The 17,213-nt window shown below is 34.0% G+C and overlaps 2 protein-coding genes across 4 annotated transcripts; one reads left to right on the top strand and one right to left on the bottom strand.

Moving 5' to 3' along the window:
- Nucleotides 1–5,135: 5,135 nt before the first annotated feature.
- On the top strand, nucleotides 5,136–10,898 carry LOC133868021 (hypersensitive-induced response protein 1-like). Of its 3 annotated transcripts, none has more exons than XM_062304814.1 (6): nucleotides 5,136–5,274; nucleotides 7,797–7,992; nucleotides 8,566–8,686; nucleotides 9,230–9,321; nucleotides 9,417–9,513; nucleotides 10,191–10,898. In XM_062304814.1, the coding sequence occupies exons 2-6, from the start codon at nucleotides 7,804–7,806 to the stop codon at nucleotides 10,550–10,552; spliced, it is 861 nt and encodes a 286-aa protein (XP_062160798.1). In that variant the 5' UTR covers nucleotides 5,136–5,274; nucleotides 7,797–7,803; the 3' UTR covers nucleotides 10,553–10,898. The 3 variants fall into 3 exon arrangements, with proteins under 3 accessions (XP_062160798.1, XP_062160814.1, XP_062160806.1); XM_062304830.1 differs by lacking the exon at nucleotides 5,136–5,274 and adding an exon at nucleotides 6,029–6,172; XM_062304822.1 differs by lacking the exon at nucleotides 5,136–5,274 and adding an exon at nucleotides 6,873–7,030.
- Nucleotides 10,899–12,649: 1,751 nt separating this feature from the next.
- LOC133868039 (mitochondrial outer membrane protein porin of 36 kDa) lies at nucleotides 12,650–16,497 on the bottom strand. Its single transcript, XM_062304842.1, has 6 exons — nucleotides 16,339–16,497; nucleotides 16,144–16,211; nucleotides 14,523–14,633; nucleotides 13,772–13,858; nucleotides 13,410–13,618; nucleotides 12,650–13,239 (listed from the first exon to the last, which is right to left on the bottom strand). The coding sequence occupies exons 1-6, from the start codon at nucleotides 16,385–16,387 to the stop codon at nucleotides 12,933–12,935; spliced, it is 831 nt and encodes a 276-aa protein (XP_062160826.1). The 5' UTR covers nucleotides 16,388–16,497; the 3' UTR covers nucleotides 12,650–12,932.
- Nucleotides 16,498–17,213: the final 716 nt, after the last annotated feature.

Genomic DNA, 17,213 nt, shown 5'->3' on the forward strand with positions numbered 1-17,213 from the left:
AGGTGTGCATCGTGCCCAATGACAATATTGGAAAGAAGCAGTACGTCATCCGTTCGATCGCAATATTTTTTTAAAATAAAATAAAATTTTAGTTTTTAATTTTTAATTTTTAATTTTTGATTTTTTTTTTTTTGAATCTTTTCTTGAATTTTTTTTATTTTTTAATTAAAAAAGATACGTGGCAAGAATATTATGCAAATATTTCGTCAAAATGTGCATTTTTCAAAAGGTTTTAGTAGTTTGGGGGGTTAGAGTGCAATCTTTGGAAGTTTGAGGGGCCATCTGAAAAAATGGTAGTAGTTTGAGGGGTTAAATTATATTTTTCTAAAAAAAAAAAAAATTAAAAACTGATGGACATTATTATTTCAGCCTAATAGAATAAAGGTGAAATATGATATAAATATAATATATTACATTACTTTATTTGAAATATGAGTTCAAATGGAGATGAAATATTTTGTAGTTTCGGAATTAAATTGTATAGATTTGATTGTATATATATTGTTCTATGGTAAATTAAATATCGGAAAAGAGGGCTAATACATGACGTGCGACGTGCGAGAACATCATTATTTATTTTTTAAAATCAAGAGAACATCGTTATTTTGAATATTATTTTCTACTAAAAATCTAGCTTTAGAGTTTTTTTCTTTTGTATTTTAGATACTTAATTCTTTTTAAAATGATAAAAAAAAAATTAAAAATTAAGACGTGTCTAACCGATAAAAATTAAAATCATTATGCTATCAGGCCATTGCTATTTTTATTTTTTTTTTAAATCATCATACAATTGCTAGTTAAGATCAATATTAATTATTAAAAATGTCGAGTAATTCTACATGCCATATAAATGTCCATCAAGTGTCTATCAAATGCTGAGGTAGCTTTTAAAATCATCATTGGGTATGTGATTGATCAAATGGTGATTTTAAAAGTAATCTCATTATTTGATGGACACTTTATAAACATTTATATGACATAGAATTACTCAAAAATGTCCGACATTTATTACGAAAAACACTCTCATTAACGTGGATTATGATCCTCTCAAATTAATTTGTTCGAATTTGAAAAAACTCGAGCAAGTGATCGTGAATTATCATTTATGAGACCAGGGGTGTAGCCAATATTTGGGATTTGGAGGGTAAAATTGAAAGACAAAAAAATATTTGGGGGGCCAAACTAAAAAAAAAAAAATTTAAGAGTAAAAATTTTAATTTTAATTTTTTAAAGGAAAAACCTCGGGGCTTTAGGGGCCAAGCCCCCCAAGTCTCAAATTAGCTCCACCCCTGTTAATGAAACCTACCTGACAAAATAAAATTTGAGCTGCTCAACACTTGTCCGGTTAAGTAAGTTTCATAAATAATCTATTATAATTACCTATTTAAATTATCTCAAATAACATATATTTTGAAAGGATAATGATCCAACAACCTTTTCTTTGGTACCACTCACCTCCCATGTTAGCCATATTGACCCAGTAAGTTGACCTATTTAGTCCACAACTCTAATTCAAATCCAATACGCAACGTCATTGTTGTTGATATCCAACGTAATAGGCTTCTTACGGATAAGATTATTTTCGTGACGTGGAGACAAATTATTCCATAGATTATATTTTATAAATTCAATAGTATATAAATTGACACATGATAAATATATTATTAAATTTTTTAAAATGCTTTTAAAGAGTAATTTTACAAGTAATTACTGTGTCTATTCAATAATGAGATGACTTTTAAAATTATTATTTGATCAAAATTTAATAATAATTAAGCACGAGTTGATAATTTTAAAAGTCACATCATTATTAAAATGACACAAAAAATTGTTGTAACATTACTCGGGTTTAAATGGCATGAACACCATTAAATACAACAATGTAAAATATAGACAGTCAAATAATTTATATTTGTTTCACTCTAAACAGATAATATATATATATATATATATTTCTTTTTTTTGTGGAAAAGTTAAGCTTTCATTAAAACACGAAGAGGGGTACGTAAACCACTATAAAGGTGTACAAATTCTATCACCACAAATGTGTGCACCCAACCTGATCAAAACAGAACTCAGGCAAATACAGTAGATTGCTACACATAAAACCAAGCCAACCAGAATAATGCATTTGCGCTAACATATAACTTTGCTTGATCTGGGAGTCGGTCACACAGTCTGGGTTAAAAGCACTGACCAAGTTAATAATCACAAAGCAACCTGTCAATTGAAAGACAAACAAAACAAAACAGAAAAACTCACACAAAAATTGCCCTCCATAAAAAACCTCCACCACACGTGCCGTCTCGGAACAGCCCCACAACAGACTTTCACCAACATCCTCCGATTGCCGCCAGCCACAGCCTCAAAGGACGGAGCGTGGTCATACACGCACAGTCCCAAGTGAAAAACACCTAGGCGCGTAGTCAACACACCTCACCACCGCCGTAGAAAGCGGATCTCGGACCAGAAGACGGTGGTGAATACAGTTGGAAGACGCGTGTCAAGCTGAAGACGGTCGAAAAGCGCATATCATGCCTTCAAAAAATGTGGAAAAAGAAGAACCCGGCCAAACTCCACCATCGACACTCCAGGGCAGCCCTTTTCCATCAGGCACCTCACAAGCAAGCTTTCATGTCAAAACAAATAACAAGAAAATAGCATAGCCCAAACGGACTATTAGAAACAAACACCCACAACCGGATCTAATCAAATAAACAGAAACTCCACAACCTTAGTGATTAGAAGACTCAAACCTCCGCAAGAAAAACCCTAGATATGAACAAAAACCCCTTAGCCTAAGGAGACCAAGAGACCCCATCTTATTTCTTAGTTCTTCATAATAGGCAATCATATGGTCAACAAACTCAATTATATCAATGCGGTAATCATGGAGAGCATTATTCACCATTCTTTCCGAGAAGTTCTGCGGGCAGAGGAATGTTTCATGTATATAACAAATGTACACATTTTGTACACAAAAGTTGATATGAAAATGGTTTTTTTTTTTTAAAAAAAAATATTGGGTGTCAACTTTTGTGTACATTTGTTATGCCTTGACAGAAATTTATTATTATTTGATTTGTATAAAATTTAATACAACCTACAAATAAGAGTGACATGTGTCATTTAAATATGTAAAAAATACATATTTACTTCTCACGTGTTAATCTTATATGTGGGTTATATGAAATTTCTTACAAATTAGTTTGTAAGAAATTTTTGCCCTATATATTAATAGTTTGTACTTTTTACAATTTAAAAAACACATGTCACTTCTAGAGCCTAGAGCTAGTTTGTAAGAGTTTTTTAAAAGCTAGTTTGTAGAAAAATTGTGTCCGTCCAGGAATAAAGTTTGAAGCCTTTTAACGAATCTCAAAATCTTGAACATTAAACCCTAAACCCTATTCTGACCTTGTTTGTTAATTTTTTTTTTCTTTTTATTTTTAAAATAAAAACATTAGCATGCAATTTAAAATATAAAACACTTCAAACCTTTTTTATATATGTATATCACGTTAAAAAAAATTTCCAAACAAAAAAGAAAAGAGAAGAAAAACACATCAACAAATGAATTGAAGCTTTTAGATTGAACAAATTTGAATGAAATCTATTTTGAAAGACACTAGAAAGGGGATCGTTTGGACATAGCAGATCCAATTCTGTCTATGGAAGGTACTGAGAAATGAGAATCTTCTCCGCAACAATTCCAGCCGCGCTTGCTCGTCACGTCTTTCCAATTTGAGAATACCTTCCATGAAGATGAGCCATAAACCTCTTATTTTATAGTAGCTAACTATAAGTAGACAAGTCATTAAAAACAAAAAAATACAATAAATATGAAAACACTTAATTTTTTAAAGCAAATTGAAGATTGAAGATTTTTAGACACTTCACCAGAATATGGTGGCTTTGGGTGGTGGTCTTTTCCCCTTGATTTTATATTTCCTCAGTTTTCTTAGCAAATCTAGTGGGGTGATGGGGTATTTGCAAGGAAGAAAACTAAAAAAGTGCTATTTTGTCAATTAGTTTTGTTTTCTTGGTAGATCCAGCCGAATGCTGGCACCGAAATCCACGGAGTCACCGCCGGAATACGCCAGAGTCCATAGCCGTAATCCGCCTCTTGGAGCTTGTTCTTGTCAAGGAGTTTTGATGGGTAGTTGAGAATCTCAAATTTGGAGTTGAAAAAGATTGTGAAGGATTAAATTCTAAGAGTTTTTGGGTTTGGGAGGGTGAGGAAAAACATGGGTTGGGCTGTTTTGAGAAAGAGCTTGTGAAGGCTATTAATGGTGGTGATACATAGCTTAGAGGAATGAAGTTTGAAGAATGGAAGATAGACGAGCACAGAGTCATGGTGGCAGTAATATTTGACTGGTTTGGATGGCTGGTTTGGTTGAAAGATCCGGTGTTTTTATCCTATTTTTTTGTTATAATATTTTTTCTGATGTGTCAAATTTTTACTGGATACTATAAAAGTAGTATTTTACAACCCATCCTTATAGAAGGGACTCTCTTCTAATTTTTCTTTGCAAACGCTCCTATCCCAATAGTTTCATACAGTAAGCCAAATTTTCATCGCATGGCCTAATTAATATAATAATATTTTTAATGAATTATTTTATTTTTTGTAATTGATATATATATATATATATATATATATATATATGTATTTTCATGAATTATTTTACTTTTTTGTAATTGATATATATCTATCTAAACAAATAATAAAAGAAACAATAAAATCATTGTATTGACAATTAAACATGCAATGAGTAGTTCAATCGGTTGGAGATCACGTCTCATAAAGTAGAGGTTACTAGTTTGAATCCCTTCTCCTCCTCTTGTGTGGACATGTAAAAAAAAATAAAATTAAACACACAATATCATATTGCTCGGAGAGAATTTTTATTTATATTTTTAAAAAAGAAAATGAACAGTAATAAATACGTGAAAATAATGTAAAAATATGTTATTTTAAGTTTTGAGATATTATTATATGGGATTTTTTTTTCTTTTTCTTTTTCTTTTTTGTTGGGAAATTTTGGTGGTCCGCGTACGGGCTTTTCAGTTTAATTAAAGGCTTCAATAGCTTCCAGGAAATTTGTCATTTTATTTTGTTTAGACAATATTACCCTTCTCCGGTTTCGTGGCCATTTCGTCCCCACGCGCTTTTCTCTCCTATAAATACCGGATAGAATTTGTAAATAATTTTGTCTTTATTACGATTCTCCGAGCCCTGTTTTCCCTCGAAGTTCGGACCTCAGAGTTCTGAAGGTGAGCAAGCACATTTATATGAATTCAGGGAACTGTAGCTAATTTCCCGCTTTCTTTTGCCCGTATGCACTTCGATCTCAGAGATACCACTGCACCAGTGTGCAACATTCCTTGAAAATTCGCTCTGTGATGGATCACTGAGAGGCTTTCGTAATTTATAGATACGATTCTGATTTATGTATTTGCTGTAAATCACACGCATGACCTTAAATATTCTAATTTGTATGTATTCAATTGTTTTTTCCTGGTGTTCTATTCACTTCCTATTTTTTTAATGAATTGTGTATAATATAATTTTGGCCTCAGAAGTTCTGGTTGTTGAATTATTTTAATTGAACAAGAGTTGTTTACTAGTAATTTATATGGTTGACCACTTCAACGTTGAATTTTTGTGCTGTTCAGGTTGAATGGTATTTGCTTTGCTTCTTAACATGTAATTTTGTGTAGATCATAAAATTTTTTAGGATAACTTCACTTATAATTCTCGGTCTTTTATTACTTTTAAAAAAAGGTTTTAAAATATCAATTTAGAGTTTTCATCTTTCAATTTTTTTTTTTTTTTAATTTTAATGATCCGTTAGAATTTTCCGCTACATTTTGTCAAAAATTTCAAAGTACCCCTATTTTTTTTATGGGAAAAAAAAAAAAAAAATTGCTGAGATTTAGGTATTGGTCAGAATTTAATAGAATTTACAAAAATACCTATATCTGAATCTCTGAAAATTTGAGTACATTTTTTTAAAAGTGATGAAAGATCAAGGGCTATAATTGAAGTTTTCCCAAATTTGTATATGATTCTCTTGGGCTGTTTCTGTATTCTCTTTATCTTTGGAAACATTTGGGTTCATTGAAAACCTTGATTACGAGTTGAGCTTGAACTTTCTTCTCTAGATTGCAGGTGAATTATTGCTGTTTCCTTGTCTTCCAGATGATCTCAATCCATGGCTTATGTTGATGTAAATCTAGACAGTTTTAGGATGTGTATGTTATTGATACATCATATATGGAAGGAGAATATATGCGTTAGGCTGTTACTTATTGTTTAGATCTCTGAGATTAGGGGATAAAGAGTTCTAGTATCTTCCAGTTTCATGGTTAGAGTGGCATGAGCTTTATGAATTCACTGTTGAGTATTGTTCTTCTTTGGCAATTTCATTGAGAGGCTGCTTGTTGATTTTTGGTTATAACAGGCGGTTCTGAACACGCTGCCTGGCTGAGCATTATGGGGTTGCTTCTTTAAGATGAAGTCAACCCATCTTAAATTCAGTGCTATTATAATTGTTGCAGCATGAAATGTTCTTTGTCGACCATTTCGTTGCTAGGTTGCTTGATGATATTGTTTTAATGGCTCCCAGAAACAACCGGGCTGATCTGATGTCATTGATGACTATATAAGTTTGGTCAATGTTTGTTTGGTCATCAATCTGAAAATATGATTTCTTCACAGCGACTTCATGTTAAAGTGTTTTTCTAAACTTGTCTTGTTATAATTATATTTACGAAATCTCTATTTGTCTTATACTTTTTCTTTATATTATCTGCCGATGCATATTGTTGGTTTATTCTTTCCTTTTAATTAGCAATGAGTTTGACTAAAGGCAAGCTTTGTGGCTTGTTCTATTAGATGGTGAGATAGAATTGCTTGGTCCCGCTGCTACCTGGGGAAGTGGTTTTTTCTCTTAGTATATATAGTGCTTCTTTCATATAACCAGAATCAGATTGAAATTGATTGGCTTTAGATATCATTAGAAAAAAGGTAACATCATTTATCCTTTTTGATCCTTTTTTTCTTTCCCCAAAAATTTTAAAAACGATTGATGTTTTCCATTTTTGGTTTTGCCATCCTGGTTGGAGGCTGTATGACATGTTGCGTTTTATTTGAATGAGTGACCCAAGCTTAAATGTTAAGCAACTGTTATGAGGCTTTTGAGTTTCTGAAATTGTGGTTCTTCTTTTGTTACAGTTGGAGATCGCTTACTTCTAGCAATATTGAAGGACTAGTACCTTTTGCCTACTAAATTTTTATTTTATTTTATTTTTGAGATTTCAGACTATTAGTGACATTTTTATATCTGAACTTGTTGCAAGTTGTTGATTATGGTTAAAGGATGTGGTCACGATCTCGTTGAAAAATTAATTATGTAATTAGTTGCACTTGCAGGTTGATATAATTCTTCTTTTTTCTTTTTCTCAAATATTTTCTGTTTTCATCTTTTTCTAACTGTCTGGAAACCAATTGAGTCACTATTTTCTTTTAAGGAGGCTTTCATGCAGGTGCAGTAAGGAAGTAACAGTTATTTACAATTAAATCAATTAGCATGTGGAGATTTGTGTTTTTTCGTCTATTATTGAAGGTTGTTGTGGTTATTGTTGTATTCATTTATTTATGTAGGCTTCTTTTTTTCTTTTTTTTCATCTCTTCCATGAGGACTGCATACCTTTTTAAATCTTTTACCAATTGTGCATGTTCAAGATTGCTTTTATATTATAATTGTTTTCATAACTGTTTCTATACTTTGTAGAATAAAAATGGGGCAAGTTTTCTGCTGTGTTCAAGTGGACCAGTCAAATGTAGCTATCAGAGAAACTTTTGGGAAGTTTGACGATGTGCTTGAGCCTGGTTGTCACTGTATGCCTTGGATTTTCGGCACGCAGATAGCTGGCCATCTCACTTTGCGTTTGCAGCAGCTGGATGTTCGATGTGAAACAAAGACGAAGGTCTGTTGCATATATTTTTCCTTATTCTCTTTCTCTCTCTCTCTCTCTCTCGGGAGTTTACCAGGAACATGTACTATTATATGAGAGCCACAGAGTGTCATTGGGTCCTAGGGTTGTTTAATTGTTTTTAGATTTTAGCAATGATGTGAAGAGCATCATATACTTTGGAAAGTATATGGGAAAACAAAGGTAATATTATAAGTTAGCATTCACAAAACTGTTTTTGTTGTATAGCAATCTGAAAGAGTAAAAAGATCAATTTGTCTGGGTATAAAGTTCTTTTATTTATTTTCTGGGGGCTTGCAGCAAAGGAATTCAAAACTGACTTAAAAGAATTAGTATCATACAGACTTTGCAAGACTTGTTTGATTTCTGATGTGGTAACAATGTACTTGATTGTTGCCAAGTCATGACTGTCTGCTGAATTGATTTAGAAGGTGGCTTATTTGAATCTAAAGTATGAGTGTTATTTAGACCACAACACTATCTCTTTTTTCTTTTCTTTTTCAATTTTAAACTATTTATATGCTTGGAAGTGTGATTTGTCAGTTCTGATCCATGGTATCTTGTCAGGATAATGTCTTTGTTACTGTTGTTGCATCTATTCAATACCGGGCTATAGCAGACAAGGCTTCAGATGCTTTCTACAAACTCAGCAACACCAGAGGACAAATCCAATCCTATGTTTTTGATGGTATGGATGTGTCACTTGACCTTTAAAGTTACCGTGTTTGTTGTTTCAGTCTCCGTAATGAATTAAAGAAACTTATATTCTGCATTACTACAACATGTCCCATGGCCCAGGTCCATCAGAGAGATGTTTCTGAGAAGTCTGGACTTCTTTCTAGCTTAATGTTGGTTTCTCAAGGTTTATGCTGACACAATTGAACTGTATATTTTTAGTGAAACAACTATTCTAGAGTAATTGTTTATTGTTGTAGCATTCTTCATGACTTGAATGATATTCTTTCTTGGACTTGGAAAAGTGGTTTAATAGCCAAAAAATTAATCTTAAAAAGGTTCTAAAACTTGTGATCTGACGTAAAGTATTATGAGGATCAATAAAATGCAAAGAGAATCAGAAGAGAATATCTTTGAGGTTGAGAAAAGCTTCAGTCACGACTGATGCATATTCATCTTTGTTATGAGAGATCATAATTTACGTTGGAGATAGTTCTAGCGTACCTATTTGCAGATCACACTTTGGAGAAACTAACATGCTTGTATCTCTGTTTAGTTATTAGGGCAAGTGTTCCAAAGTTGGAGCTGGATTCTGTTTTTGAACAGAAGAATGAAATAGCTAAAGCTGTGGAACAGGAACTAGAAAAGGTATTTCTCTGTGCTGAATTGGTTTGGAACTAGCTATGTTACTTGAACTAAATCCTTTTTTTGTTTTTTAATATCTTTGAATTTTATATGCATAGGCCATGTCAGCATATGGGTATGAGATAGTTCAGACTCTTATTGTGGATATTGAACCAGATGAGCATGTGAAGAGGGCAATGAATGAGATAAATGCTGGTATAATTTGCTTATCTTTTCAAACTGGATCGTGTCTTTTCCTCCTCCTCCTTTTTTTTTGTTCTTTTATCTTAAATAAGAATTAACTTGGCCAAAATTATTTTTTGAAACATATAATTGAAATTATCAAAGTAGCTACCTGTCATAAACCTTTACATGAGAGGTTTTCACACGATTTTTTGTTTGTTTGTTGTATATTGTTGATCTTCTATTTGTTGCCATCACTGACTGATTGCGGCATTGGGTGTTGAAATTCTTTTTTACTATCTTTGACTGATGGGGACCTTCTTGGTAAGCCCAGAATGGTTCTGATTGGATGTCTAGAAATTGAACACCTTGAAATTGTACCAACCTACATTTTCTGAGCACTCTATTCTTATTGTCTGAAAGTTTCAAGTCATAGCATTTACTATAATATTCATTCAGACATTACCCACCTTTGGGACATATTTTTTCCCATGATAAACACTTGGACCATTCAAGTGGAAACTGAAAATGATTGAATAGAACGTGCCTTGAATAGATAATTAATTCTGAAATTAGTACCAATCGCCATTAATTTACTTTTCTATACCCAAGACATGCACTTGATAAAGAGGCTGTGTTCAATCACTTTAGCTTGTTTATTAAATTTTCTGCAGAATGTCTGATATGCCTTTTAATTTTTTAATTAATAGCTGCTAGAATGAGGGTGGCTGCAAATGAGAAAGCGGAAGCAGAGAAGATATTGCAGATCAAGCGTGCCGAGGGAGATGCTGAATCGAAATATCTGGCTGGGCTTGGCATAGCTCGGCAGCGTCAGGCCATTGTAGATGGGCTGAGGGACAGTGTGCTTGCTTTCTCTGTGAATGTACCTGGAACCACATCAAAGGATGTGATGGACATGGTTCTAGTGACTCAATACTTCGACACAATGAAAGAAATTGGCGCATCCTCAAAGTCAAACTCTGTTTTCATCCCACATGGACCAGGTGCTGTGAGAGACGTTGCTGCACAGATTAGAGACGGCCTCCTCCAAGGAAATGCAACTCGGGATTAATGTTTTAAGCCTGGCATACATGTTGGAGGGTTGGCTTCTCTGACTTTATATGAAGGGATTGGTGCTATGATCCTAGTCTGCTTGTCTTATTCTTCCTATTTGTCTCTTTCTTCCTTTTGAATTAATTACGTGATAAGTATGCTAGTGTTTTACAACTAAAAAATATGGTGTATATTTGTTGGTGAGATTGGCCATAGTATTCTGTATAGTATTAAATTGCATAGAATTGGGTAATTTTGTGGTATCCTCTGGAACGATTTGTTATTTTGTAACTGTTGTCTGGATTGCTCTGAGAACAAGCGAAAGCTGTGCTCATTGAGGTTATTTTTATATTTTGAGAAGTAAACCTGTCCCCATTTTCTTTGCTTGGTGAGAATGCATGCGAACGAGGTGCATGATTTAAAAGGCTTAAAAAAACAGTTTTAGTCGTTTTGGGAGCTTTATACCTATGAATCAACATTCTTGTGGGATGTATTTGCTGTAGACTTTTCAAATCACGAATGACCCTCAGGATGTGGATATGCATTGTATTCTTATTCAGTGGAAGAGACGACAGATAACCAGTTTGGCTGTTGCACTTTCAATAAGAGAATTAATTAGAAAAAAGCTCTCTCTCTCTCTCTCTCTCTCAATCCCCCTCCTCTACTTCTCTCTTTTCTCCCCTTTCCTATCTTCTTTTGGGGGAAGATAAAAGTTAGATGTAACACACCCGTGCCCCTTCACCGGCCTCTCCACCCCTAGATCCACCACAAGTCGCCTCCATCCAGCACTTCCACGTGCCGCCTTCTCCATCGATGCGGTGAGTCACACACACTTGCCCCCTCTAGTGGTTTCTAGTTTCAAATTCTCCTCCTCCATCAATAAGGCATTCATCGTTAGTCCAACCTTATTTCCGTAGTTTGTTCATGGGTTGCGGCACATATCACAATCAAGGTGGCCCACTTCTTAGTCATTTGGTCAAAGAACTATGAGACCATAATTGTTTCGAGCGTATTTTTTTTTATGCAATAAAATGATTGATTTTGGGGTGCTTATTGGGATCTCCCTCCTGTTGTAGTTTTATTTTGTTTTAATGTAATGGTTTGTTGCTTAAAAAAAAAAAAAAAAAAAAAAAAAAAAAAAGAAGAAGAAGAAGAAGAAGAGAGAAAAGAATTAGTAAGTGCAGTACACCCTCTATGCTTTTATTGAAAATGGAAGTTGCAAAACCCTAGCTTCATCTGGTGGCTTGCCGAGGAAACAATGGGGTTGTTTGGCAAACAGAGGGACGGTACATAATAGTGGATGCTGCTGTTCATGTTTTTTTAATGTTATTTTTACATTTTTTTTTTTAATAACAATCAATATCAAAACATTCTCATTTTTTTCATTTTTGATTTCACATCAATAATTTTTTATTACTATTCTAATAAAAAAATTCACTACAGTACAAAACTTTTTTATTTTTTTATACAATTTTTTTTTTACTTTATACTACGTTATCGTTTTTTACTAATTTCAAAATTAATAATTACTATTCTGTTTTGTACATGTCTTTACCAAACAAAACCAATATAAGTAGCATTTTCATTTGTATTTTTCAGTGAGAATAATGGACCACCCAAGACCCTAGCATCAAAAGACAAAAAAAATGATTGTCGTACAACTTTAAACACAATTCTTGTCTAACTTCACCTACGTGATAGTTTTTTTTTTTCAAAAAATGATGAAATCACTTTGAGAGAAAATGCTAAGTCAATTTCTAGAAAAAATAAAATAAAAAATGACCCATAAGCAAAGTTAGACGGAAATTTACAACAATCATTTATAACGTCCAACAGCTAAGGAGCTCGCCCGAATAAGCATTCGGGCTCCTAACAGAATCGCCCAGTAATTTTTGGGGCATTCCTGTGTACAACCAAGGAGCTCACCCGTTTCAGAATGAGCTCGAACAAGGGGGGCATTGCCTTCCATTTGCACTCCATGCAGGAAGAGCCCCGTTCGTTTCAATATGAAAAAATGCAGCAGCAAGAGGTAGCAAAGTACAACTCCCCAGCACAAGCGTCAAGCAAAACAAAAGGAAATTGGAAAAATAATCTGTCAAGAATGCAAGAAACAGCATTCATCAAATGACCAAAACTCCATAAAAGAACTTTTAGCTCAAAGAATACCTTCCGCAAACATTTGGATGGATGAGAATACAAAAAGGACATTGACAATGGTTTGTGCCACCAGCTAAAATTATTTTTTACAACCCTTGACCACCAAGATATGAAGAAACCAATAGCACCACATTAACAGACGAAAAGTTCACTGGAACAAAAAGATATCGTCACTAATCTACCTTATTGCCCTCCACCAAATAAGTCCAGCCTTCCACTCACACCAAGGGTAGTTAATTAGCCTAGGGCTTAAGTGCCACGGCGAGCCCAATCTTCGCGCTCTTTTCAATTGCCCTAGTATCCACCTCTCCTGAGATGGTGAAGAGGGATCTTGGGCGCCACTCATGCTGGATGAGAGCACTTGCCCTTCCATAGTTGTTCACTCTAGCCTTCACCAAGGTTAAAGGGTCAAGCGCATGCTGCGTGCCAATTGTGAGGGTGTTCTCATTGCTTGAAAAGCTATGTGACAGCTCTGCACCAACAGCTGTGCTGGTCAATGGGCTCACTGTGTGGTAGTATGAAGCATTAAGGGTGTCACCTTTATCATTCCTGTATTCACCAGTGATAACATCTCATTAATCAGGGAAAAAAATATCAACCTATACCTGCATGTGGTAGAAACGCTATTCTAAAGCACTAGATAACACTCAATTTTAACTCAAACGGAACTATTTAGTAAAGAGAGAAAGAAATCCCATTGCGTAAAAAGAAATACTCACACTGTCAGGGAAGCAATGAGGTCAGACAAAGTGTAACTCAACCCAGCATTCACTTTTGTAAAGTTCCCAGAGGCAGTGTCAAATGAAAGATCTGTCCCAAGAGAAACGGCATTGTTTCCAACAACACCAGAAAAGTTCACAATAGGATTGGCAGTCAATCCAATGCTGGTGCTTATTCCAGCATACTCATGCTGGTATTGGAGTTCCACCTGTCATCAAAATCGCCGGTAACTTGAGTCAAAGTGTATCAGTGTATGTCTATCTCTAGCACAAGTGAGGTGCTCCTCAATGCAGCTGAAAAGCTCACACATACGTGAGGCAAAAGTATAAACTTGTTATACAGAGACAAATGTTTTTCTTACCTTACCAGACCTCTGATCAGGAACAATAAAGCTAAAGATAGTCTTGAGTCCAGGTGCAGGTTCATCAACAGTAACCGTTGCAAGAAGCTACAAGAAGTTCATGTACCGTTGTCAGTGAAACAACTAAAGCATTAATATGACCTTATACATTGATTTTCAGATGAACTTTTGCGATGCACATTAAGTATCAATATAACCCTTTTACTGTATATAGTTTTGTGTGTAAAGCGAAAATCAAACCACTAGTAATTTATATAAACACTAAAACAAAAAATGCTGAAAAATGAAATGGTTAGCCATGGTTATATTGAAAAAAATAGGGTAGAAAAGACCATCATTATGGGGATCAACAAAACAGAAACCCCAAATCTGAATATTCACCATATTCTTAACGTCAAATCAAATCATGTATAATAAAATTGTTTACATCTTTGACCCCTGAATAATATCTAATGGATAAAAATCACTAACACATTAATAAATGTAGTATGGTAGTATTACTATAGCAATTTAATGTTTATATTTAAGGAACAAAACTATCATAATATCAATTATCGGCATCTCGAAATCCACTATGCTCTCTATCCAATGGTGATGCAAAACCAACTGTTGAGATCTAGGTTATGTTTGCTTCAGGTCTAACGTTGCATACATTCAAGATTAGATAGTATTTTTTTAATTCACAAAGAGATATTTATTGAAAATTGAAAAAGGGAATTAATAGATATGTCCAAGAAGCTTTAATACATACATTAGAGTTAGTGTCCACTTTTATGTCAGTTGTGATGTTCTTGTTCTTCAGCTGAGTGCTCACATCTGCCAGAAACAGCTCGCCCTTCTTAATTCCAGTTGAAGTGATTGCCTGAGCATGTGTAATGAATGGAATGGTTAGACTTAAAAATAAAAAAATAAAACGGGTCAAGGCATATGCAAAGTGGAAAATAGCAACTAATGCAGCATATAAAGCAGATTACTGAATCTAAACAAATTATAGATCAACCAAAAGATTTCATTATGTGGAATGTGGTGTGACTGCAGACCCAAAACATTCAGAAACATACAAGAGGAAAGCATTAAATTATAGAAGTCCATACAGTTCTACAAATTTTGACAAAAAACATAGATGATGTCGGCCGACCTTGATTATATATTAATGGATGTCAAGATTTCAAATAAACAACTAACTAAATCAATTTATATTTTACGTGATTAACATACTACCATAAAACTCATAAAGGTGAATCCCACAAAGTACAGAGAAATACTTCGGGGATAACAATAATAAGAAACATGTGGTAACATGCTTATTTAACTCTAATAGCAGTTAAATAGACCAGCCAAAGGAAAAAGGGACTCTCGATAATGAGGTTTTACTAATTCCCAATGATAGAACTGACAGATCACCATAAAATTATTAAATTGCAGTGGGCTTAAACAGAATGAACCATAATCGAATCATAAACTATATAATCTAATGTACTGGTACCGAGTCTAATGTCGCGTGCCACTAGTGGACTGGCTACTAGTACAGCAATTTTCAACATATATTGCTCATAAACCATGCTGCTAAATATTAAAGTAAACCGAACAATGAATAAGTGAACTAAGGTGCCCCAGTCATTCTTGGTAAACAACAAATCAGGTTATCTTAAACTCCCATTGTAAGTCATAGTGCCATTTCATATCCAAATCTTACAAAACATAAAATCTTCATAATTTGAGTAAAAAAGCACTTGCAAAATAAGGCAGGATTTCTATGGACAATATTCTCTAAGGTACAAAAATCAACAAAACAGGAAAAACAATATGAGCATATCACAATGAACGAACACAGCATGCATCCACCCAATACAAGTGCTTATTATGCTACAGTTTACACTCTACTGATTGCAGGAAAATCATCAAAAAGGAAACTTTGAAGAACTTGAAATTGTAAAATAAGGTTTAGCTGAATTACGGTACACAATAAATCATAAATTCGCAGCCAAGCAACTCTAATAAATAAAAGAACGCACATAACTTGTATCACTATTCATCAGATTCTCAACCGTCATGACTCGCCAAACCCTCATTTGGTTGCTCGGAAAAAGAAGGAAAATATAAAAACCACTATTCTAGATCTTAAATTTTTTAAAACCAACAAAGACTCCACAAAGCTAAGCCACTTGCAACAACTTTGGTTCGCTCAAATGAGCTTTCCATATTTTAAATTAAGAAATGAAGTATAAAATCCTACACTAGACTCCACATTCGGTTTCCTACACTTTCCTCCGTTTTCTCGGCAACCAAACAGAAAAAATAATAAATTAATGAGCAAAACTTACTTAAATATTTGATAACTTTAAAAAAAAAAAAAAAAAAAAAAAACTCACGACTCCAGTGGAAGTGTAAGTAGTGACGGTGAACTTGTGGTCACTCTGATAATCCTTGTAGAGAAGATCTGAAGATTAACAACAACAAAAAAATAATAAGTCACCAAATATTTGATAAAAGCATTAAATAACAGAACGAAAAATAAATAAATTAAATCGAAGCATAGAAAGAAAAAATAAAAATTGATCGATGACCTCTGGCTCTCTTGCCGATATCGGAGTAGAGACCTGGCCCTTTCCCCATGACTTTCCCGAGAAAATGGAAAGGAAAATGATAGAGAAGGTAGAGGGTTTGGCGTGGGGTTGTTGAGCTATAAAGAGAGAGGGCAACAGTAAAAGAAAAAAGACGGGTCAGCTCTGGAATTGGAATATATTGATCCTTTTATTGAGAGGACGGATCTGGACCGTACGTTCTCGTTCGGTAGAGATTCGCTTTGCTGGCCGTTGATTCAAAAATGTGAGCTAGAGGTTGCGGTGTTGTTCTGGCCTCGAGGAATCGGGACGAGAATTGGGGCATATTCGCTATGCGGTGCCGTATACAAATTTTTAATTTTTTTATTTATTTATTTTTTATTTAATTTTTTTTTTTTTTGTGGTGTGTGTGTTTTCTTTCCTAATCGAGAGACTGAGAGAGTACCAAATTTACCCGGCAGTTTTTTGTTCTTCATATATAGAAATTTTAAAAAAAATTAATGGATTATTTTAGAGATGAAGAGCGACCTTTCTATTGTCATTACCATTTTTGTGAGTCGTTATTGGATTAGGATCTTAGATGGTAACGGTAGAAAATCATTTTTTGAATTTTAATTGTTATATTTAATTAAGAAATTCAAGTTTTACCATTTAATATTTATCACTTATAAATTATTCTTAATTTTTTCTTTAAAAAAAAACACACAATGGAGACAAGACCCTTTTTCGAAGAAGAACACCAACAACTGCACAGGGAAAAATAACGCCAACGGGTTCTGGTAATATTCTAACGATAAATAATAATTGATTTTTTGGGACAACTTTTTGTGCCAATACTGCTTTATCATCATTGTTTCGGCGTAAAAAGCTTTCCACCG

Source organism: Alnus glutinosa, chromosome 1 (assembly GCF_958979055.1).
Source record: "Alnus glutinosa chromosome 1, dhAlnGlut1.1, whole genome shotgun sequence".
Classification (NCBI taxonomy): domain Eukaryota; kingdom Viridiplantae; phylum Streptophyta; class Magnoliopsida; order Fagales; family Betulaceae; genus Alnus; species Alnus glutinosa.

Coding starts and splice junctions, on each gene's coding strand:
- LOC133868021 (XM_062304814.1), top strand. CDS start 7,804: ATGGGGCAAGTTTTCTGCTGTGTTCAAGTGGACCAGTCAAATGTAGCT. Junction 8,687..9,229: donor CCAATCCTATGTTTTTGATG/GTATGGATGTGT, acceptor ATCTCTGTTTAG/TTATTAGGGCAAGTGTTCCA. Junction 9,322..9,416: donor TGGAACAGGAACTAGAAAAG/GTATTTCTCTGT, acceptor TTATATGCATAG/GCCATGTCAGCATATGGGTA.
- LOC133868039 (XM_062304842.1), bottom strand. CDS start 16,387: ATGGGGAAAGGGCCAGGTCTCTACTCCGATATCGGCAAGAGAGCCAGA. Junction 13,859..14,522: donor AAGTGGACACTAACTCTAAT/GTATGTATTAAA, acceptor AACTTCTTGTAG/CTTCTTGCAACGGTTACTGT. Junction 13,240..13,409: donor CTCATTGCTTCCCTGACAGT/GTGAGTATTTCT, acceptor TGGTGAATACAG/GAATGATAAAGGTGACACCC.